The 24602-nt window shown below is 40.1% G+C and overlaps 1 protein-coding gene across 4 annotated transcripts in view; it reads right to left on the minus strand.

Annotated features, from left to right (window-relative positions):
* Positions 1-17715, minus strand: part of MSRA (methionine sulfoxide reductase A) — a 405431-nt gene extending 387716 nt beyond the window's left edge. For 2 of the 4 annotated variants that reach the window (XM_058550414.1, XM_058550413.1), the window contains exon 1: positions 17497-17711. In XM_058550414.1, the coding sequence (XP_058406397.1) occupies positions 17497-17632 (136 nt within the window). In that variant the 5' untranslated portion in view covers positions 17633-17711. Of the gene's footprint in view, positions 1-17496 lie in introns of all 4 variants that reach the window. The other 2 variants (XM_058550411.1, XM_058550412.1) reach the window with 2 other exon arrangements.
* Between the last annotated feature and the right edge of the window lie 6887 nt (positions 17716-24602).

Raw genomic sequence — 24602 nt, forward strand, 5'->3', positions numbered from 1 at the left:
TACATTGTTCTGCAACCATCACCACCATTCATCGTCATAACTCTTTTCAACTCATAATACTGAAACTCTATACCCATTAAACGATAACTCCCCATTCTCTCCTCCCCCACCAAGCCCCTGGCAACCACCATTCTACTTTCTCTCTTTATAATTCTGACTACTCTAAGTACCTTATATAAGTGGAATCACACAATTATGTGCGGGTTTATTCTAAAATTTATATGGGAAGGCACAGGCCTTAGAATAGCTAAAACAATCCTGAAAAAAAAAGAATAAAGTGGGAGAGATGACTCTGCCCAATATTAAGGGTCAATATACAGCTACAGTATCCAAGACAGTGGGGCATTGGCAGAGAGGTGGACACATAGATCAATAGAAGAAAATAAGAACCCAGAAGCAGACCCACACGAATATGCCCAACTGATTTTTGGCAAAGGTGCAGAGGCAATTCAATGGAGGAAAGATTACAAGAAATGATGCTTTAGCAACTGAATAGGCCAAAAAATAAAAAAATCTCAAACCTTAAACAACAATTAACTCAAAATGGATCACAGACTTAAATGTAAAACTATAAAACTTTTAGAAAAAAATAGGAGAAAATCTTTGAGATCAAGCCTAGGCAAAGAGTTCTTAGACTTAACACAAAAAACACAATCCATAAAAGGAAAAATTGATAAACTGCAACTCATCAACATTGCACACTTATACTCTGCAAAAGACTCTATAAAATAGATTTTTTAAAAAGCTATAGGCAAGGAGAAAACATTTGCAATCCATGTATCTGACAAAAAAAACTACTATTTAGAATATATAAAAAATTCACAAAACTGAAGAGTAAAAAAACAAATAATCCAATTAGAAATGTCTAGCATTTTACCAAAGACATTTCACTGAAGAGGATATACAAATGACATGAAAGCACATGAAAAGATGTTCAATATCATTAGCCTTCAAGGAAATAAAAATTTAAACCATGATGAGATATCACTATATATCTGATATATATCTGATATAATATATATCTGATATCACCTATCAGAATGGCTAAAGTAAAAAATAGTGACAACATCAAATGCTGGCAAGGATGCAGAGACTGAATCACTCAGACATTGCTAGTGGGAATGTAAAATGGTACAACCACTCTGGAAAAACTCTGGCACTTTCTTATAAAACTAAACATGCAACTATCATATGACCCAGCAATTGTACTTTTGGGCATTGATCCCAGAGAAATAAAAACCATGTTCAAATAAAAACCTGTACACAAATGTTCACAGCAAATTTATTCATAATATCCAAAAATTAGAAACAATCCTGATGTCTTTCAGGTGAATGGTTAAACAAACTGGTACACCCATACAATGGAATACTACTCTGCAATAAAAAGGAACAAAGCATTGACACGTGCAACAACTTAAGTGACTCTCCAGAAAATTACATTGATTGAAAAAAGCCAATCCCAAAAAGTTACATGCTGTATCACGCCCTTTATATAATATTCTTCTTAATGTGACAAAATTATAGAAATGGAGAACAGACTAATGGTTGCCAGGTGTTAGGAATGGGTGGGGGGTGAGGAAGGAGGCGGGTGCAGCTATAAAAGGGCAACACAGGAATCCTTGTCATGATAGAACTGTTCTCTATATTGACTCTATCATTGTCAATACCCTGGTTGTGATGCTGTATAACAGATTTGCAAGATGTAACCACTGGGGAAACTGGGTAATCTCTCTGTATTACTTTTTACAACTGCATGTGAATCTACAAAGATCTCAAAATAAAAATCTATTAAAAAAAAGTCCAGGCTGCAGGCCAAATTTGGCCCACAGGCCATATTTTGCCAACCCCTGGTTTACAGTAAAGATGCTAAAACTTTGTAATCCAGTTCATCAAATGAAACTGGGTCATAACTCTAGATGCAAATTGACCTTTAGGTTCTCAGAACAAACAATACCATAACCTGGCTGTCAAGCTGTATCTAGAAACCAATCCAAACGCACTGGCAAGCATCAAAGACCCATAAGATGTTTATATTTCATGGATGGGAGGAAGCATCTGCCTACCTGAACCTCTGATTTCCCCTCAAAGTATGCACCATCACAGAACCTACATTCTTTCCATTTTCCATTCTGATTCAAACTCTTTACTTAGGCTGGCCTCAAGGCACTGCATAACCTAGCACTAACTTTATCTCCTTTGGCTAGATTTACAAGGAAGGTATTTATAAGCGCCTACCATACTTAAACCACATACCATGATTAATAAACATATCTATAGTACTACTCACTTAATAACTGATAAAGAGGTTGGCTTTATTTTGTTTTAATAAACTGTGCTACACACATACCATGGGATATTATGCAGCCACTAAAAACAACATATTAACTTTCAGCAAACTAGGGATAGAGGGGAACTTCCTCAACCTGATAAATAATGTGTACAAAAAACCTACATCTAACATGATAATTAATGGTGAGAAACTAGATGTTTTCCCACTAAGATCAGGAACAAGGCAAGGATGTCTCCTCTCACCACTCCTATTCAACATCATACTGGAAGTACTAGGTAATGTGATAAGATAAGAAAAGGAAATAAAAGGTATACCTATTGGGAAGAAAGAAATAAAACTGTCTTTGTTCACAGATAACATGGTTTTCTATATAGAAAATCCAAAAGAATCGACAAAAAAAAAACCTCTTAGAAATAATAAACAAATATAGCAAGGTTACAGAATACAAGGTTAATATATAAAAGCTAACTACTTTCTTATATGCTAGCAATGAAAAACTGGATCTGAAATAAAAAAATACAATACCACTTACATTAGCACCAAAAGTAATTAAATACTGAGGTAAAAATCTAACAAAATATGTACAAGATCTATATGAGGAAAACTACAAAGGTCTGATGAAAGAAATCAAAGAAAACCTACATGAATGGAGAGATATTCCATGTACATGGATAGGAAGAGTCAATATTGTCAAAATGTCATGTCTTCCCAACTCGATCTATAGATTCAACACAATCCCAATTAAAATCCCAGCAAGTTATTTTATAGATATCAACAAACTAGTACTACAGTTTATATGGAGAGGCAAAAGAGCCAGAAATACCAACACAATATTGAAGAAGAACAAAGTTGGAGGACTGACACTACCCAACTTCAAGACTTACTATAAAACTACCATAATCAAGACAGTGTGGTACTGGTGAAAGAATAGATAAATGGATCAATGGAACAGAACAGAGACCCCAGAAATAGACACACAGAAAAACAGTCAACTGATCTCTGACAAAGAAGCAAAGGCAATGCAACGGAGCAAAGATAATCTTTTCAACAATGGTACTAGAACAACTGGACTCACATGCAAAAAAAATTAAAAGGAATCTAGACCCAGGCCTTACACCTGTCACAAAAATTAACTCAAAATTTATAATGCAAACCTATAAAACGTCTAGAAAATAACACAGTAAAAAATTTAGGTGACCTTAGGTTTGGCAATGACTTTTTAGATACTACACCAAAAGCACAATCCATGAAAGAAAAAATTGGCAAGTTGGACTTCATTAAAATTAAAAACATCTGCTCTGCAAAAGACACTGCCAAGAGTATAAGAAGACAGGCCATAGTCTAGGAGAAAATATTTGCAAAAGATATATCTGATAAAGGACTGTATATATCTATGCAAAGAACTCTTAAAACTCAACAATAAGAAAACAAACAATCCGACTGAAAAAATAGACAAAAGACATGAACAGACACTTCACCAAAGAAGATATACAGATGGTAAATAAGCCTATGAAAAGATGTTCATGATCATATATCATCAGGAAATTGCAAATTAAAACAACAATGAGATACCACTACATACCTATTAGAATGGCTAAAATCCAAAACATTGACACCACCAAATGCTGGCAAGGATGTGAAGCAACAGGAACTCTCATTCATTGCTGTGAGAATGCAAACCTCTTTGTAACACAGTTTGGCAGTTTCTTAGAAAACTAAACATATTCATACCATATGAGCCAGCAATCACGCTCTTTGGTATTTACCCAAAGGAGTTGAAAACTCAGGTCTACACAAAAACCTGTACAAGAATGTTTATAGCTTTATGAATGTAGCTTTATTCATAATTACGAAAACTTGGAAGTAACCAAGACGTTCTTCAATAAGTGAATAGATAAACAAACTGTGGTACATCCAGACAATGGATATTATTCAGCACTGAAAAAAAAATGAGCTATCAAGATGTGGAAAAATCCTAAATGCATATTGCTAAGTGAAAGCAGCCAATCTGAAAAGGCTACATACTGTATGATTCCAACTATATGATATTTTTGAAAAGGCAAAATTATGGAGACAGTAAAAAGATCAGTGATTGCCAAGGGTTTGGTGGGGAGGAAGGAATGAATAGGTGGAACATGGGACTTTTAGGGCAGTGAAACTATTCTGTATGACACTGTTATGGTGGATACATGTCATTACATATTTGTCAAAACCCATAGAATGTACAACACAAAAAATGAACCCTAATGTAAAGTATGGACTTTAGTTAATAATAATGCATCAATATTGGCCCATCAACTGTAACAAATGTACCACACTAACACGAAATGTTAATAATAGGGGAAACTTGGGGTGGGGGGTGGTATATGTGAACTCTATGTACTTTCCACTCAATTTTTCTGTAAACCTAAAGCTGCTCAAAAAAATAAAGTCTATTAATTTTTTAAATGAATATTTTAAGATATACCAGCTAACTTAGAGATATTTCCATGATGTACTATTAAGGGAGAAACGTGAGATGCAGAGAATATAAGCTGATCCATTTTTATAAAACACCAACAATAAAGAACGTGTCTGTGCATGATTTTATGAATATAGAGAAAGGTACTGAAGAATGCTCTCTTGGTTTTGGACATTGGTTACTTGGGAAGTTGGGAGAAGAGAAGAAAAACTATTTAAAACTTACAGATCAAACTTTGAGCAAAAAGAGGAATAAAAGTCTAAGATTTAAGTAAGAAGGGCCCTAAAGCAAGGAGAAGCCATCTTGGCACAGAGGGGTAAGACGAGCCCACCCTGGGGCAATGAGAAGAGCCTATGACCAGACTCACCGGCAAGAGAAACTAGAGAGTGAGAGCGCAGACCACTTGGTTCCTTGCTCACTAGTGTAATATACCATATGGAGTAAACAATGGAGAATCCTCATTTTTAAAATTATATCAATTTCATCTGTCAACCATTCCACGAGTTCCAAAGCAAATGTACACAAAATGAAGCCTACCTAGGCTTCAGCTCTTTAACCAATCTCCTTATTCTGAAAAAAATAATTGTCAGGTTTCTAATGAACCAAAATAGTTAAGGCTTAAGTTCTAACGGTACATGAATAGAAATCCCTTGGTTCATATCTTGTCCCTGAAAAATCATATTTAAATTTCCATAACTTATTCCTTAAATCAGATGTGTTTCCCCAAAACTACTGCAGCGAACAGCTACATAATCTTATTCATTCGACCCCTAATTTTCACCAGAAAATAATTATCCCCTTTTATTCCACTTATCGAAAGAAATCAACAGAGCTTCTTAGGATGAGCATAATCCTGAAGGAAAAAAAAATTTTTTTTTTAATTTCTTAAAATAAAAGTTATCTGCCAGTGGCTCCTCAAGCCTCTTTTACATCCGGAGGCTGATGGGCGCAGTCTGGGCTCTTGGAGGTATGCGGTCTCCCAGCAACCTGCCTCGGTTGTCAGGGAGAGACCCCGCGCGAGCTCGAGCTCGGGCTGTTATCAGACCGGCTGCAGTCGTGGGTGGGGGAAGCTGGGAACTCCGGGCGGCGCTTCTTCATGCCAGTGCACACATCTCGGTGTGCGAGGAATGCTAAGCGGTGAGCTAGGAACTCCAGGGACCAGCAGGACTTGCTGCAGAGGGCTTACTGCTAGATGACGTAGCTCTCTATGAACTGGATCTTAAGAAGAGATAAGGAAATGGAGGTTTTCAGCAATGCAGTGTTTTCTGCGGGGCTCTATTTGATAGCTGGCTGCAGCATTCTGCGAACTCTAACATGGCTTTCTTTTCATCTGCTAACTACAGCACATTCAGGATTTTTTAGTTAAGGTTTCATTTTCTCCAGCTGGAAAGCTATGAATTCCCTCACAGTATTTCATTTTCATGACTCTTGCCTTTTGGGTAAAATCTGTTAAAATATCAAATTTTTTTCAGTTGGCCAAAGAATAATTTTTGGCCTCATGTGAACAACGCTTTTTAAGTTTTCACATTGTATTTGACCTAAGAAAACTATAAAATTACCTAACAGTAAACTACAAATTAAAAAAAAATTAAAAATCAAAGGTAAATATGAAAACGTTCCAGAGGAAAATTCAATACCAATGTTATTACCTTACCATGGTAACATTTTCAAAAGAATTCATTTTACATACATGCTCTGGAAAGACATTCAATGTTTCTAAATTTTATTCTTCATTTTTTAAAAATGTAATGATAATACATTCATCGAAACATATTGTAACTCTGCATTTCTTCCAGTTTCACTATTACTAGTCTTTGCTGTATTAGAATGCAAATTTAATACACTTGCTCAACAAGCTGCTGATCAGAAATATACTCTGCTGAGACACACTGTAGATACGCTCACACGAAGTGATACAAAAGTCCTACAGAAATATAAGGAATCATGTCTTTCTTTATGAAGAGCAATAACCTTATTCGACCTTTCATGAGAGATCCAGCTTACAGAAGAAGTCCCAGCTGACCCAGAGGATCTGGTGGTCTCTGGTCAAGGTAAAATCAAGCATGTGGCATTGTTTAAAAAAACAAACAAAAAAAAAAAACAAGACAACAGGCCAAAAATGGAGCCGCTTTAGCTAAGACCCACATCACCAAACCAAGACTGAACTTAGTTACAGTTTCCGCTCTCCCAGAAATTAAATCTTAAACCAGTCAATCAGGAATCACCTGATCAGCAATAGTTAGTTAATTGCCTTGATAGAGCCCTGCCATCCCCCAGAGGAAAGTAACCCTGTAATAACTTAACCGCTTTTTTGCCTAGTGTAAGTTCCTTGTCCCCACTCCCTTCTGCCTATAAAAGTCTTTCATTTTGTACAGCTCCTTGGAGCTCCTCTCTATCTGCTAGACTGGATGCTGCCCAATTCAAATTGATTTTTGCTCAAATAAACTCTTAAAACTTTTAATATGCCTCAGTTTATCTTTGAACAGCATCATGAGTCAAAGTAGTTAAGTATTATGGGAAGAACATTTTGACAGGACATCCAGGGGAAAGTTACCAGAAAACCAAGCAGCTTAGCTGTTGTAATCCAAAAACTCCGGCCATGCCAGCAGGGCACCATAACCTGGCTGGGAGTTCAGGAAACATATAGCAATCACTGAGCTCCAGATATATTAAAGAAACTCAACCGTCACCTCCCTAAGGAGACATATTGGAATAAAGCACAAAATAGGGTCCCAAGCCATAGCTCCACCTCCAACCCTAAGAGCCATCTTCTGAAACAGTTCCCACAAGGCAGCCCGGAAGGGGAAGAACTGTGTTTAGCCTTGATTTGCCCAGGAAGATTTAGATGGGTTGTGAGGAAGAAAGCACACATCCTGGGAGGAAAGAGCTAAGAGCAGGAGTGGGCTCAGGGGTGGAAGCAGAGATCTGCAACACTGAGACCAGCAGCCAGTTACAGGAAGTTTCTAACTCCAGGATGAGGAGTGTCATCACACAGATCACATAGTCACCACTATTTCCTAAGCAGTGGCAGAATGAAATGTGAGGTTTAAACAGATGTCCGATAGTGGTGCTCACAATAGATTGGGGAGAGGGAAGGCAGAGACCATGGAAAGTGTGATGGTTAATTTTATGTGTCAACTTGACCTGGCTAAGAGATGCCCAGATAGCTGGTAAGACATTATTTCTGGGTGTGTCTGTGAAGGTTTTTCCAGAAAAGATTAGCATTTGACACTGAGTAAAGAAGATGGCCCCCACCAATGTGGCCTGATCCAGTCCAATCAGATTAGAACAAAAAGGTGGAGGAAAAGTGCATTCGCTCTCTCTGCTTGAGTTGGGACAACCATCTGCTCCTGCCTCAGATGCTCCTGGTTCTTGGGCCTTAGGACTCAGACCAAGACTTATACCACTGGCTCCCTTGGTTCTCAGGCCTTCAGGGCTGGACTGGAATTACAGCACCAGCTATCCTGGGTCTCCAGCTTGCAGACGACAGATCTTGGACTTCTCAGCCTCCATTACCACCTGAGCCAATCCTTCATAATAAATCTCTTTCTATATATCTATGTATATTCTGTTGGTTCTGTTTCTCTGGGGAACCCTGACTAATACAGAAGGCAACGAACAATCAAGACTTATTGGAGGAGGGATATATTAAATACAAAGGCAGAGATCAAAGATGAATGTGGCTAAGGATTTGGGGACTTGAGAGCATAGTAGTGCCACTGACAGAAAGGAGGATATTAAAATATGTATCCAATGTTTTGAAGGGAAAATGGTAAGTTTGGTTTCAGAACTGAGTTTAGGGTTACGGCAGGACATCCACATCCTGTAAGTATTTGGAAATGGAAATGTGGAACTTTTGCAAGATGAGTTATAGATTTCAGGAGCCATCCACAGATGACGGTGGTTGGAAAGAAGCTAGTCATCCATGAGAAGAAAGGTAGAAAGAGTAAAGCAGTAAAATGAGGGCAATGAAGCAGGCGATGCCAGCAAATGCCCATTCCTCTTATGTAAGATAAGGCCATTGTCAGACACTCTCAACCTCTTACATCTCTTAGCTTAAAACTTTGTAAGGAGATAGATACAAGTTAAAATAATTGAACTGCTATGATGACACGCCCATGGGCCACTAGAAATTTCATGTAGCTAAAGCTCTGGGCAGCATGGCAGAAACTCAGCTCTGTGCAGCCAAGCCTGGGCTGATGCTCTGAACTACAGGAAGGAGAGGAAGTGGCAGGTAAAGAGACTGCCATCATGTAACAGGGTGGACTGCCACTCCATTCATCAAATATGGCCCACTCCTTATCACATACATTTCCATTTGACTGCAGAAATTTTGTCCAGCTGATAAAGTTTTCTGATAGGAAAAACCAGTAACATGGAAACCAGCATGGTTTCTTCTTCAATGCACTGTTCTCCTCTTCATTACTCATTCTAACATTTACTATTATGTGCCATAATACATAATATGTGTATGTCTATTATGTATGATGCTGCTCAGAGGGGTGCACCTCTCAGAGCTCACAACGCAACATGCTACACTCATTCAACAAATATTTATTGTCAGACTGCTGTGTTCCAGGCACAAAGAATAAGATGATTCCTGCCCTCAAGTATTTGCAGTCTAGTGCTACATTTTCACAAAACATTAGATGCTGTGATACTCTCAGAAAAACTAGAAATTTATGATGGAAGACAGATGAAAGAATAGGATAGAAGATCCACAACTTTCACTGATCATACATTGACACCTCAAAACCATCTTTTGCAGAATTCAGTTTTTCGTACCTCATCCAGGGTTCGATGATTTTGGCTGGCACAGGATGGCAGGGCCAGCCAGCTGCTGTGGCATGGGAAGGGGCCTGGCCATCTGCCAAAGCAGCAGGGGTGACAGCTGGCAGGCCACTGGGGCCTGTGAAGAGGCCGGACCAAGCCAAGCAAAGAGGCCTCCACTCTGGTCCTTGCTGAGAGCCTGGAGGCCGCTGGCTCTCTTGGGGCCCATGCCACAGGCTGATGTCTCCTCACCTGACCCACCTCCCATTCCCCGCCTCAGCTGTCCTCACTCTCCTCCCTCCCCCAGCCAAGGCAGGGGCTCACAGTGACCCCTGAACCTGAGGGTAGCAGGCCACAGCCCCACATGGATTGTGCTGAACATGACACCTCCTTCTCCACTGCTGCTGCAGATTCCTAGCAAGTCCCTGATCAGAGATTTAAAGACAAGGGCTCCCCACCATTCATCCTGGCCAGGAGAAAAGTTTACCACTGGTCACAAGAGTGACTGAGAGGAAAGTTGGAAATCAGCACAAATTTATCACCATTAGTAGAAAAACAATTTAGAGTACATAGCCCATGGACAAAAGGTCAGCTATGTTAGCTTCTCTGTGTCAAACTGGTCACACAACAGTTACACAAAAAGACCACCTTTTTGGTCTTTGTTTTCAGGCATTAACCATACTTTGCCGGTGTTATGAGAGGTTCGGGGATTCGAGCGGAGACATAAAAGAAACTTTCCACTCCAAACAAATGGACTGAAGGTATATTTTATTATATAGAGGATAGTAAAGGCGATAGTCTGCAAACAGATCCGAATAGGTCAAATAATAAGAGGGAAAAAACACCAGCTCAACTGGAAAGGGAAAACATCCACATCGGCTGAGATAGCAGCAGATCCGAATAGGTCATATAATAAGAGGGAAAAACATCAGATCGATCGGAAAGGGAAACACCAGATCGACTGAAGGGAAATGACACAAATCAACCGGAAAGAGAAACACGAGGTTGACCGAAAAGAGAACACATCAGATCAATTACTTCATATCAAATCAATTACTTCACATCAAATCAAAAACTCACAATATCCACGCCCCACTGCCGGGAGAGTCCTGTCAATCGATGCGGCTGGGCAAGGATCACACGTCCTGGGCAAGGTGTCCCTTCCACAGGTGGAACTCTCACCGGGTCTCAGTCTCCAGCAGTTTATATAAGCAGTTACAGAGTTTACAGAGCAAGCATCCAGTGTTCCCATGCACAAATGGTTATCAGTGGCGTATGTGCATTGAGCCCCTTGGCTAACGTCCCAGCCCAGTAATTGTGTACGTGCATTGTTCTCTTTGGTTATCGTCTTAGCCCGGCACAGATGGCCAGTCCATCCCGTGCTACGACGCTCCAAGAGCCTTGAAATGTTACAACTTGCAACTCTCTCCGTGGGAGAAGGGCCAGTTCCCACCACGCAGAAAGCAGCTTTTATATTTCTTTTTGTGCTGGTGGCTGTAGGTCAATGGAGTGGCCAAACATGGCTGTACTCATGTCAAGACAGCCGGATATCCACAGACCATTACTGAGTGCCTGATGTAGGCAGTGCCCTTTGTGAAGCGCTATAGACTAGAGGATAAAATAAGGATCAAACACGGCCCAACCCCTCCCTTCAAGGAGTGCAACACGGCTCCTCCTCTGCGCAGCCATCTCTCTGGGGAGCTCACCCTCACATGGGGTGCTAAGACATAGATTTAATAACTTGGGTAGCAACAAAACATCTAAGTAACAATGCAAGATCCAATAGAAGGATTCATAAAATAGTACATAATTATTTGTCCAATAGAAAAGAAAGGGCTCACTTAGGTTGGAGACAAAAGGGGTAGGTTTATAGGAGAAATGGAATTCAAGCAGGGCAAGTTTTGAGGAAGAGGTGGGATAAAGATAGATGGAAAACACAATATTTTACCTAAGCAGGCATTTAATGAATGACTAAAGGAAAAGATTGGAGTGTGGAACCCACTTGGGTAGAATCTCACAAGCAATTCTAGAGGCAAAACACTGAAACACATGTTAGCCAGAAGATGAGGTTTTAGAGGGGCACAGTGGGAAGAAAGGCTGGGAAGGTAAGGATCAGATCCTGGGAGATATGGAATACCCTTATCCCAGGGACTTCAGGGGAACACTGAGGGTTTTGAAACAGAAGGTAAAATAAAGAGCTTTAGACAGGATGCAAAGAGGAGAAACAATAGTTCTGTGTCCTGTGACAACTTAGAAATTAATCACACATTGCAGAAAATTTTTCTAAAAGGAAAATTGTTTTCTATGATTTTAAAAGTCTATGTACATCACTCAAAATAAAAGAAATACACATAATGCCTTCTACATAATAGTGGAAGGAATTTGTCCCCAAAGATCTTTTCTTTGTATAAATGATGCCACCACAATTGATGCTTCAATAAAAATGAATATTTATGAAATGTAAAATGACTTGGATTAACTTATTCCAATTTCACCCTCTAAATTTAGATTTTTAAATCACGCCAAAATGTAGATTTTGATTACAAAAGCAAATTGGAGAAGAAAAAAAGACCTACTTGACAAGAAAGAGTGTAAAATTAAAAAAAAAAAAAAAAGAACTTGAAATAGGGATGACAGAAGATGATAGAAAGGTGGTCAATTAGACTAAAAACAGCAGAGAGAGATCATCTTCAAAGTGGGGTTATTTAATTCAGTAACACAGTCACATTATAAGAATCAAAAGTTATAAAAAAGCATGAAGTGAAGTCTCCCACATGTGCTTCCCATCCATCTTCAGCTCACTGCATAGATCTCTCCCTAGCTATTAGTTTCTTAGCTATCCTTTCAAAGTTCCTTTGTGCATACATATTATTATTTTCCTCCCTGTTCACACAAAAGTTAGCATACTATATAACACTGTTCTGCCCTTGCTTTTTTCACTTAACACTATATCTTGGCAATCTCTCCATACCCATTCATATAGATTTTCCATGTTCTTTTTTACAGCTGCATATTCCGTTGTGAGGACAAACCATGATTTATTTAACTAACCCCTACTGATGTGCATTTGGGTTGTTTCCAATCTTTGACTACTGCAAACAAAGCTGCAGAGAATAACCTGATTCATTCATCACTTCACATACGTGCAAGAGTGTCTGTAGGATAAACTCCCAGAAATTGAATTCCTGGGGCAAAAGGTATATGCAGTTAAATTTTTTATAGATACTGCCAAATTGCCTTCCATAAGAGCTAAGCCAATTTACACTCTCACCAGCAAGGTACAAGAGCCCCTTTTTCCTTAAGATTTACCGACAGAGTGTATCATCAAAGTTCTGGATTTTCATCAATCTGAAAAATGAAAAATCGTTTTTGCATCCTCCTCATTGTGAGTGAAGTTGATCATCGTTTTATATGTTTAAGAGCCAATTGTACTTCCTTTTCTATAAACTGTTCGTAACTTTTGCCTATTTTTCTATTGGATCTGGGTGTTTCCTTATTAATTTCTAGGAGCTTCTTATATATTAGGGAGACTAGTCCACCTATGACACGAGGTGCAAATATTTACCCCAGTTTGTCTCTTGAATTTGCTTATGGTAATTTCTGCCTGCAGAAGATTTTTATTTTGATGTGATCAAATTTATCAATCTTTTCAGTCTTCTGATTTTCAAGTCATGGTTAGAACAGCTTTCCTCATACTAAGATTATAAAGGAATTCTCCCTTTCTCACACTTAAATTGTTTCATTTTCCACATTTTACTAAATGGAAAAACAGTATAGTAGTTAAGATCACAAACTCTAGAGCCAAACTGCCTACTTCATAGCCCAGATTGACCACTTATTACCTATATGACCTTGGATAAGTGACCTAATCTCTATGGGCCTCAGTTTCCACATCTACAAATGGGGATAATAATAGTTACTACCTCGTTGGGTTCCCATGAAGATTAAACATAAATGTAAAATAATTACTACAGGGCCTGGCATATAGTAGGCATTCAATAAGCATGAGCTATTATCATCATATGTCTTTTGGAACTTATCCTGGCATAAGATGTGAAGTACAGATCCAACTTGTTGGGGTGTTTTTCCCATATGGCTACCCAGTTGTCCCACAACCACTTATTGAATATTCCATTTTTTCCCCACTGATTTAAGATATCACCTTTATCATATGCTACATTCCCATATGTATTTAAGAATTTCTGATCTTTCTATTCTGATCCATTGACCTATCATGGTCAGTACCAGTAACAGTACACAGACCAGTACCACACTGTTTAAATTATTAAGCTTTACTTTTACAATCTGGTAGGGCTCCCTTCTTTTACAATTACCATAACTATTCCTGTTTATTTTTCCTATGAATTTTTTAAATTAGTGTGTCCAGTTCTAGAACAAAACAAATATATCATTTGCATTTTTATGGAAACCATATTACCTTTAGAAATTAACTTAGGAAGAACTGATATATGTTTCCTGTTCAATCTTCCCATCCAAGAACCTGGTATGTCTTGCCATTTGTTCAAGTCTTCTTTTGTGTCCTTCAGTAGTGTTTTAAAGTTTTCTTCACATTTGTTGTGGAGTCAATTCCAACTCCTAGCGACCCTGTGGACAGCAGAGCAGAACCATGCCCGGTCTTTTTGCACCATCCTCTCACCTTTGGGTGCTATATCAGACAATGCTCCGCTGCTATTCACAGGGTTTTTATGGCCAATTGTTTTGGCAGTGGGTGGCCAGGTCCATTTTCCTAGTCTGTCTAGTCTGGATGGTCCACTGAAACCTGTCCACCACAGGTGACCCCGCGGGTATTTGAAATACTGGTGGCATAGCTTTCAGCATCACAGCAACACATATCATACCACATACCATGACACAGTATGACAACCAGACAGACGGGTTCCCTGACCAGGAAAAGGAACCCGGGCCGAGGCAGCGAGAGCGCCAAATCTTAACCACTAGCCCACCAAGGCTGGCTTTTCTTCATATAGGTCTTGCATATATTTTGCAAAGTTTATTCCTAAATTTATTTTGGTTGCTATTATAAATGGGGTGTTTTCTTCCAATATATTTTCTAGCAAGTTGTTTATACAGAGTAAAGCTATTGGTTTCTGTCTAGTTAAGTACATACTCTGACACCTTACTAAATTCTCTTGGATTTTCCAGGTATATAATCTTATCATCTGCAAACGGTGTTAGTTTTACCTTCTATTTGTCAATTTGTACATCTCTAATTGCCTTCTTTCTGCATTGGCTAACACCTACAAAACAATGATAAATAATAACCAATCACCCAAAGGAGGCCTAGTCATGTTTTGATCCACTCTAGGCAGCCTGGGAGGAATTAAACATTAAGAAGTTTGAAGGATTGAATCTTACCTTCTCACAAAGTAGAAATCTACTACTAGGCTGCAGTTTATAAAAGGCTCTAAGTTTCCTTAAGAATACAAAAAAACAGGGCCAGCCCCATGGCGTGCGGTTAAGTGCTCACCCTCAGCTGCTGGCGGCCCGGGTTCAGATCCCGGACACGCACCAGTGCGTTACTTGTCAGGCCATGCTGTGGCGGCGTCCCACATAAAGTGGAGGAAGATCGACACTGATGTTAGCTCAGGGCCAGTCTTCCTCAGCAAAAAGAGGAGGACTGGCATGGATGTTAGCTCAGATCTTCCTCACAAAAAAAAAAAAAAAGAAAAAGGTAGGATTAAAGCTAAGAAGATAACCCTTCACACCGAAAGTATTTGGTAATAGGGCACACCTGGTACTAGGCTGAGTCAGACACTCAACAGACAGGCCTTGTCTTCTAAAATCAGAAGGTGATGCTTTTGTCACAGAACTTTTGAGAGAGTCAGGGAGCAAATAACAGCAGACACAGATAGAGGTAATACAGAGAAGTGAAGCGCTGTTAAACAGATTAGAGGTTGGAGTAGAGATGAATTTAACTTTCAAAACAATAATATTAAGTCCAGAAGCTTCAAGCTTACAGCCACTGAAACCCACAGAGGTAACACTGCCCATTTCTGGGGCCAGTCAGAACTTTCAGGAACGTGTCAAGGCAGGAATAGTACCAGGAGTGGAGATTAGAAAGGCCACAATCTAAAATTTAAATATTTGGGGGGAGGGGGAGTCCCAACAACTGAACAACAAGGACATAGGCATTGCAGCCTTGGCCCTATACCAAAAAAGTTTACTGGCCCAGATACAGAGATGAACACACAGCTATATAAAAAGACAGAAGAGCCTGGAAAAGAACCAAGTCCTGAGGTTTCGCAGTTAGAGTTAATATGTGGATATGCAAAAGAAATCGTTGGCTCGTTTCTGTCTTGTTGGTTATCTTTACCAAAAGCGTCATTTATATAACAAGGAAATGATTGGGAAGACTTTGGTTAAGATAAAGCAGAACGAAACTCTGGACAATCTTGATCTTGAACCAGTTTGGAAATCCGATCAAGAGTGTTTGGTTCATTTGGTTTTTAGATGTCTGGGAGGGCATACCAAAAGCACGGTAGTGTATAAAGAGCAAGTTCAGTACAAGCTGGAGAAGTTCAGCATGGAGACAGCATAGCCTTTAAATATCCATTTATAAATCCTGGTTCATAAAAGAGTATTTTTAAGATAAATTCAGACAATCGGGTTATAGTTTAGAGGTAGGTAGAGTCAATCTGGATTTTTTCCGGAAACTCATTCTCTGAACTTGAGTCAAAAATAACATAAACCTTTAGGGCTGGCAATGAGTTGGAGGTGAAGTGATGGGGGCATAGGAAACAGAACTGCTAATACAGTGAATGAGAAACAGGTCACACAGCATCCATTTCCAAACTGCCTCCAATCCAAAAAACCTCTACCTTTTCCAATCTCATATTGAGTATAGTATATGATATGCATATCCTCACTATGACCCCCTCTTATATATACTCGACAATTCTTTTAGGAAAAGAAAAATATAAGAATTTCTAGGAAATTTCAAATGCAGGATTCATCGGCATTGGGCCATATGTAAACGACTAATCACCACTTAATTCTCCAACATCCCTAAGGCAGTGGTTTACAAACTACGCGGGTGTATTAGAATCCCGTGGAGGGCTTGTTTAAAACACAAATTGTTGGGGCCACACTTCGAGAAGCGCTGCCCCAAGGTAATTCTGCTCCAAGTATGGTCCTCAGGTTGGTGGACCTGTGGTGTCTGCAAACCGCTCCGGGTCTGCGACAGAAATTGAGACGTAAGGTTTTGAAAACTTTGAGTGTTAAACGTTACTGGGCATCCAAGCACGTGATCATTTTTCTAGCATTTCATTTTTGTATTTTCCAAAAGTACTGGTATGAGATTGTAAAGTTATTTTTAAGTTTGGGAAGCACAGCTCTAAAACTGACACCTCCACACGACTGATGCACACGGGCAGACCCGGAAGCACAGGGCCAGGGGCAGCTCCTGCCAACTGGGAGAAACCGAACGATCCTGGAGCATAATGGAGGCCTGAGGATCATTCCTGCAACCAGAACACTGGGCTGAGATACAATTTCAAAACTGCAGTTTTCATCGTCCTGTATCATTCCACTGCTTCCAGTGACAACAAAACACGGCACCATTGCTGTTAAGTGACCGGTGCAAAAGAGAAAGGAAAGGGGAGGCACAGACCCAGCACCGCGCGCGCGCACCTGTGAGAAAGGGCGGAAAGCGGCTCAGCTTTTCCTGCCCAAAGTTTGGAGCCGCCCAGGTATCTGCACCCTAGGTAAGTTACACCAGCAAACTAGATTCCGTCAAAGGGTCTTGTGCTGTTTTAGGGCGTAAGGAGCTAAACAAAGAAAGAGGAGCGACCACCCTGCCGATGCCTCTCCGCGCCTGCGCAGACCCCAGCCTAACGACCCGCCCGAGGCCAGCCCACGGCTTCCTTTGGCACGGGCGGAGGACGCGCAGCCGCCGGGCGCTGGCGCGCGTGCGCAGCGACGAGAGCGTGCCCTCTGTGCGTGCCCGCGTCCTTACCCGCCACGAGGATCGCCTCTTTCCGGCCCGGCAGGGCTTTCTGGGGGCTGAGGATCTTAGAGGCGTGGTCGTCCATTCTCGGGACCGGGAAGAGACGGTGGAAGAGCTGGCGAGCCCTCCTGGTGCCCGAGAGCATGGGCGTGCGGCTGGCGAGGAGCTACCGGGCGGGACGGCTCCTGTCCGCGGAGTCAGCGGCTGGCGGCGGGACCGGCGTGCACTGGGCCGCGCGGCGGGTGGGCGGGCGCGGGTCCGCCTAGGCCGCGTGCGCTGCTGGCAGTGGCCGCTGTCGCTCCGGAATCGCCTTGCCTAAGGCGGGGCCCGACGCGCTGTAACTGAGGGCGACGAGTCTCTCTCGCTCGGCCCCAGTACAAAGTTTCCCTGCAGAGAATAAGTGGGCTGATATCGGGCGAAGTAAGTGAAGCGGCAGAGGCCAAAAAAAAAAAAAAAAGCCTGGCCTTTGATTTTAAAATGGTCCCATTTCACCACCTCGTCCATTGTCGTTCGGTATGCCCAATAAGATATAAGACTCCCTTATGACAATCAGAATGTGTGTCTATGTCCACTGGAGCCATTATAATGATAAATTATCAAAAAGATGAGTACTTATCCAAAATGAAAACTAAGCACAACTTTCAGATTAGGGAAGATAATTATATATATACACACACACAGTACCTTGATAAACCCATCTTACAGGGGAGAATAGAGGAGCAGGGCACTAATACCACCATTAACACAGTTTCGGTGAACTTAATGGTGCTGTTGGATCGTTATTGTTTTGGGAATCATGGGAGATAACATTTGTTCCTGTGACACATTTTCAACCCAAAAAATAAGGTGGGTGGAGCCAGATGGGTGACTTGGGAGTTCCATATGTGAAATTATGGTTTTGCACAAATGTTCTGCCAAAATGGGCGGATAGTCTCAGATGCGGGAGGAAACTTCAGATCAGCACCCACAGAAATGAGAAGGCTTTGACCCAACCTCCCACATGGGTTTAGTTACCTCTCTGTTGTAATGTGGTCTGGACTGTAATATAAGGAGAACCAGAGGATTAGCCCTGCTGTATTGTAGTCTATGACCAGACATGTAACATTCAGTTTAGATTAAAGTGTTTGTAATTTAGATTTCCTCTGGGCAGTTTGCCTCAGTTTTTACTTGTATGTGTTTTTGCTTTGAGATTATACACAGTAGGTTCTACAGGCCTTTCCTGAAAACGCTCCAGGGTGTCACTTCTAGGTTTGTGAAGCCATGGTCACTGCTAAGCATTTGAAAAAAATAAGATCATTCTTCTGTCAAAGGAAATATGTGTTTTCTTTTAATCACTGCCTTTTGATACGTATTGATTTGCTTTTTCTATGTTTTCTGGTTGATTGTATGAAATTAAACATGTTAGGATTACTAAGCAACTAAGAACTAAAGAATTTTTCATGTCAAGGAGAAGCACTTATATAATGTTAAATGAAAAAGCACCACAGAGCTGCAGTATGTATATATATGTAGTGTTTAGTGTGTATGAAAATGCATGTGCCTCTACTTGCACATCCACTGAAGAAAGACTAGAAAAAATTAAAACATTGTTTGCCATTTTGTTGTTCAGGGTAATGGTCTACTGATGTTCACTTTCTTTAAACTTATGTTTTAAAATGTTCTACACTGTTATAGTCTTCTCAAGTGTTCCAATGGCTATGTTCCTTTTATTATTATAAAAAAATATATTTTTAAATAAAAAAACAATGTATTTCAAAGCTTTTTCTCATAAAATGGGTTTCTTATCTCATTTACGAGAATAGTTGCATTGAGTTTTGTTTGTTTTCTGAGAAGAGAATTAAATATTCCTGCCTCCAATGATGCCATTTTCACCATCAGGACTTACTTTTCTTCAGAGTCTCCTAAGCCCTTCTGCGCGTCACACTGAGAGAGTCTTTTTTTGTCCATATTCCCCTTTGGGCACACATTGCTTTGATTTGCTATTTTTGTGATTATGCTCTGGTTTTCCAACAAATTCTGACAATGCATGTTCTTTAGGATGCAGTCTAAGCATCCTCTTTGATACAACAAAGACCCAAAATACAGCAGTTTAAACAAAATAGAAGTTTATTTCTCTCTTATGTAATGCTCTAGAAATATAGTTCAGCGCCGAGCAGGACCATGTCTTTTCTTCCATAATATCTCAACCTGGAATGACTCACATTAAGTATTCAGTAGTTATGTATTTGGTTTAATTGGGCCAAAACCCTGACTTAGATTAGCAAAAGTTTCTTTTCCATTTGTTCAAGAATGGCTCTGCCTTGCCCCTTGGAGACAACACTTAATACTCTTTTCCAAAACTAGACCTAGGTTTTAGTTGGGATACAAATTAGGTTGATTTAACAGAGACCCAGAGATACTGTATCTGAAACAAGGTAGTTTCATTTTCCTTTTTTTCTCTGGATCTTGCTGATCCAGAGATAAGTGATCCGGGACTGGTAAGGCAGCATTGGTCACCTCATACATGACCTCCCCCCCAGAACCTGCCATCACATCTGTATCTTAGCCCAGCAAAAAGGCAGAAAGTAGAGGGGTGCACATCTCAGAACTCTGAGAAATGTGTCTCAGAGGTAGCACACGTTGTTTCTACTCATTTCATTGACCTGATTAAGATGTGGCTACATCTAACTGTTGGGAAAGCGGGAGAGGAAGTTCTCTAGCTGGGCAACCACAGATCCAGCTAATACGTGGCTGTTCTAGTAATAAAGGAGGAAGGTGAGAATGTACTTTGGGAGACAACTCTGTCACAGCCCACTCCTCTGGCCACCCAAATATCCATATATGCCCGTCTTCTGACACCCAGAACACACCCTATTTCAATGGGAAAAAAGCCAAAGTTCCAAGCAGTTACTCATCCAATTCAAAGTCCACAATCTGAAGATGATATGCAGTCCTTTACAAGTCTGGAAGTAGCTCTTCATGATCCAGTGATCTACAAAGATGAGGATGTGTTCCCCTCTCCCACTCCCTCCCCCCACACCCCTGCTATACAATAGTAAAGGAGGAATATGAAAATCAATTTGCAAAAAGAATGAGGAAAAAAAGAGTAGTCACTGGTCCACAGCCTTACTAAATGTTGCAAAGGGGAAACTTCAAAAACTGCCCAGATGATGGAGTAATTTCGTGGTTAGACCCTAGTTCTGCTTTCTAGAAGGAAGTCCCTTGTTTGTTGCATCAGAAGGTACTGGCTTTACCCACTGGGAGGTTTTTAGCCATGATCTTCCATGATTCCATCTGAAGGGCATATTGAAGAGTATGCCTTTCTGGGAGGCTGCACATCTTTTTTGCCCAATTTCTTACTGGTGCTGTTTTAAAGGACTGTGGGTTACTTCAGAGTCAAATGGACACAAACGTTGGCAAACTAGGCTTGTAGCTTCTTTGTTAATTCAATTTTAAAAGAGACTGAATAGATTTCAGGTCTATTTGTTCCTTTTACAATTCCTCATACAAATAACCACAGCTAAGGATCACAACTAGTCATATTTCTTATGCCTAACTACTCTTCATTTTTGTTTACCAGGTTGGATGTTTGTCCCATCTATCCTGTATCTAGTAACTTAATGGCAGTGCCCTTGCAGCCAGCAAAAACAGCAGGTTTAGTTGAGAAGACAATCCCCTTAATATTATCTTTACGGCTTGCCTGGCTTTCATCATCTGGCAGACAACACTGTGCTAATGGCCCTTGAGAAGGACTTCGAGTCACAGTTTTATCTTTTGCTATTGGAAGTATAATAGCTTTTGGCTTTATCAAAACTAGAAGGCCCTAAATAACCACTCCTAGTCAATTTGTGTTGCAGGCTACAGGCAGAGAACTCCAATCTTAGCAGAGCTTTATTTCCTTCCGTCTCTGTTAACAAAATGGCTAGCTTTTACCTGAGTTCAACTTTCTCAATGGACTTTGCTAAAGAAGATGGAAAACAGCCAATACTCTCTCATTGGTCAGAGAATCATCTTTCCTACCATTTTCCCTACAGCTACACATTCATAGAGCACATGGTCTTCCTTCCAAGGTATTGAGTTGACAATTTTATCAAATGTTTTGTGGCAGCATAAAAAGAGTTGCCAGCTTTCCAGCCTGTAATATCTGTGTGCTTGTTGTCTGCTGCCTGCCAGTTAAACCAATGCCACATATTTTAGGTTAATGATATGGTGTCTACAGAAATCTGCTAGAACTAATATGTTGGTTTAGCAATATTGCAGGATCAAAACCCAAAAAATATTAAATATTTAGGGATAAATGTGACTAAAAATGTGTTAGACCTGCGCATCAAAAACTACAAAACGTTGCTAAGAGAAATCTTCAAAGCTCTAGATAAATACACAGATATACCATGTTCATGGATCAGAAAACTCAACATCTCAATGTTGTTAAAATACAGTTTCTCCCCAAAATGATGTGTAGATTCAACAATATCCCAACAGGCTTTTTTCTAGATATTGACAAGTTGATTCTAAAACTCAAGTACAGATGCAAAGGACCTAGACTAGCCAAAAACTGAGGAGTCCAGCTCCAGGCCAAAATCCTACATGTCATTTTTCAGGCCCAATCATAGGCAATTACGGAGACTTTGCCTGGCAGGCTTCCTAAGGGACAACTACTCTCCTCACATCAAACTTGATGCACAGGGAGTGTGCCTCAGTGCAAGGGTGAATTGCAGTCTCCTGGAGGGTGTTGCAGTCAAGGACTCAGGCCCCAGTCCAGGCCAGCCATGCTCATAATCATATCTGCATTTCCAGCCCAGGTATTTCCGTTTGGAGGCCTCCTTGGGATGCAGACTAAGACACTTTTTCTCCCTCTCTCCAGGGCTCCATCCGTAAAACAGCAGGAGCATTTGTTCCGTGCTCTTCAGCAGTGAAACAGTTTCCCTCACTTGTGCTGCATGTCATCTGGTTAACCTTTGCACTTAATGTTATTCCATGGGAAAGAGGGAACAGAAGGAGCCAGAACTTTCCAAGTTGGCCTCTTGCTCATACTATCACAGTAAATGAATAAAGACTTGATTGTTACTTTCAGTTTTGCTTGTCATCTTAATTAACCACCTGACACCTGACAGTTTGACAAAAACAAATTTGAAAAACAACAAAGTTGGAAGACTTACGCTACCTGAATTCAAGACTTATTACAAAGCTACAATAACCAAAAAAGTATGATAGTGGCCACAATAGAGACAAATAGATTAATGGAAGAAAATAGAGAGTCCCAAAATAAACATACGTGGGGGATTGATCTTCAACCAAAGTGCAAAGCCTGTGACTTCTAAAACAGTGACTTCTAAACTTCTAAAATAAAATACAAGAGAAAATCTTTGTGACCTTAGGGTAGGCAAAAAATTTTTAGATACGACACCAAATGCATGATCCATAAAAGAAGAAAACCAATCAATTAGATTTCATCAAAGTTAAGAACTTTTGTTCTTCAAAAGACACTCTTAAGAGAATAAAAAGATAGCCCCAGACTGGCAAAAAATATTTGCAAATCATATTTCTGATAAAGGGCTTATATCCAGAATATATAACTCTCAAAATTCAGTAATAAGAAACAAACAGCACATTTAAAGAGTGGGTAAAATGAGCAAAAACAGACACCAAGGAAGATATAGAGATGGCAAATACGCACATAAGAAAAAACCACTCCACATCATTAGTCATTAGGGATAGGCAAATGAAAACCACAATAAGATGCCACTACACACCCACCAGAATGGCTATAATTAAAAAGACTGACCATACCGAGTGTTGGTGAGGATATGGAGGAACCGGAACTCTTATACACTGCTGGTGGCAATTCAAAATGGTACAACTACTTTGGAAAATAATTTGGCAGTTTCATAAGTAGTTAAGCACTCACCTGCCATATGACCAAACCATTTCATATGAAAATGTGTCCATACCAAGTCTTATACTCAAATGTTCATAGCAGTATTATTGTAATGGCCAAAAACTGGAAACAACCCAAGTGACTATCAACACGTGAATGGGTAAACAAATTGTGGTATATTCTTAGGATGGAATATACTCATCAGTAAAAAGGAATGAACTATTTGATACACTCAACAACATGGATGATTCCATTATGCTGAGTGAAAGGAGTCAAACTAAGAAGAGTATATATTGTATGATTTCATTTATTTAAAATTCTAGAAAATGCAAACTAACCTGTAGTGACAGACAGCAGATCAGTAGTTGCCTGAGAATACAGGTCAGGGATGGAGAGAGGGATAGAAAGGTTTACAAAGAAACTTTTGAAGGTCATGGATATGTTCATTTTCTAGATTGTGGTGATGATTTCACAAGTGTATCCCTATCTCAGAGATTATCAGATTATACACACTTTTTAAACGTATGTTTATGCTTTGTGGATGGAGTGAATATGTTAATCCTTTTAAGCCCAGATCCACTTACGTAACTGGCTCTCACTCTTCAGAAAGCAGACCTGGAGGTCATGAGACACAAGACAGTCAAACTTTGTTAAAGAGCGCTGGAGGTCACGAATGTGAATTGCTATTAAGAGTCGACTGTGGTGGATGGAAAACTAGAGTTAGTAAGATGGAGTAGTCTGAGCACTCTGGACATCTAAGGTGGGAACCTCCCTTCACAACTTTACTCTCTCTGTTTATACAAACTAGAATGCCTGCCTGATTCTCTCTCGTTTTCTGATCTTATTCTTCACCAATCAATTCAAGACTCATCTTCTCTGTGCAACCTTCCCTGATTGCACAAGGAAACAGTGGTTATTCATTCAGTCGGGGTTCTCCCATAGCGTTCACCATTTACATCACTCAGGTAGCACATAGCATATGCTGTCTTGTGTTGTTAGTTATCTGAAAAGTTACTGTGGAGGTTTAAAATATGTCCAAAAATTCTTTGACATTCCCTTTAAAAGGTGGATTCTAATTCCCCTCCCCTTACATTGTGGTTGGGCTTAGTGTTTGCTTGCAATGGATAGAATAAGGTGGAAGTGATGATGTGTGACCTCTGAGACTAAGTCATAAAAGGCAATGAAGCTTCCTTCTTGCTGGCTTTTGGATCACTCCCTCTGAGGGAAGCCATCTGTCACATCATGAAGATCCTCAATC

Source organism: Diceros bicornis, chromosome 11 (assembly GCF_020826845.1).
Source record: "Diceros bicornis minor isolate mBicDic1 chromosome 11, mDicBic1.mat.cur, whole genome shotgun sequence".
NCBI lineage: Eukaryota > Metazoa > Chordata > Mammalia > Perissodactyla > Rhinocerotidae > Diceros > Diceros bicornis.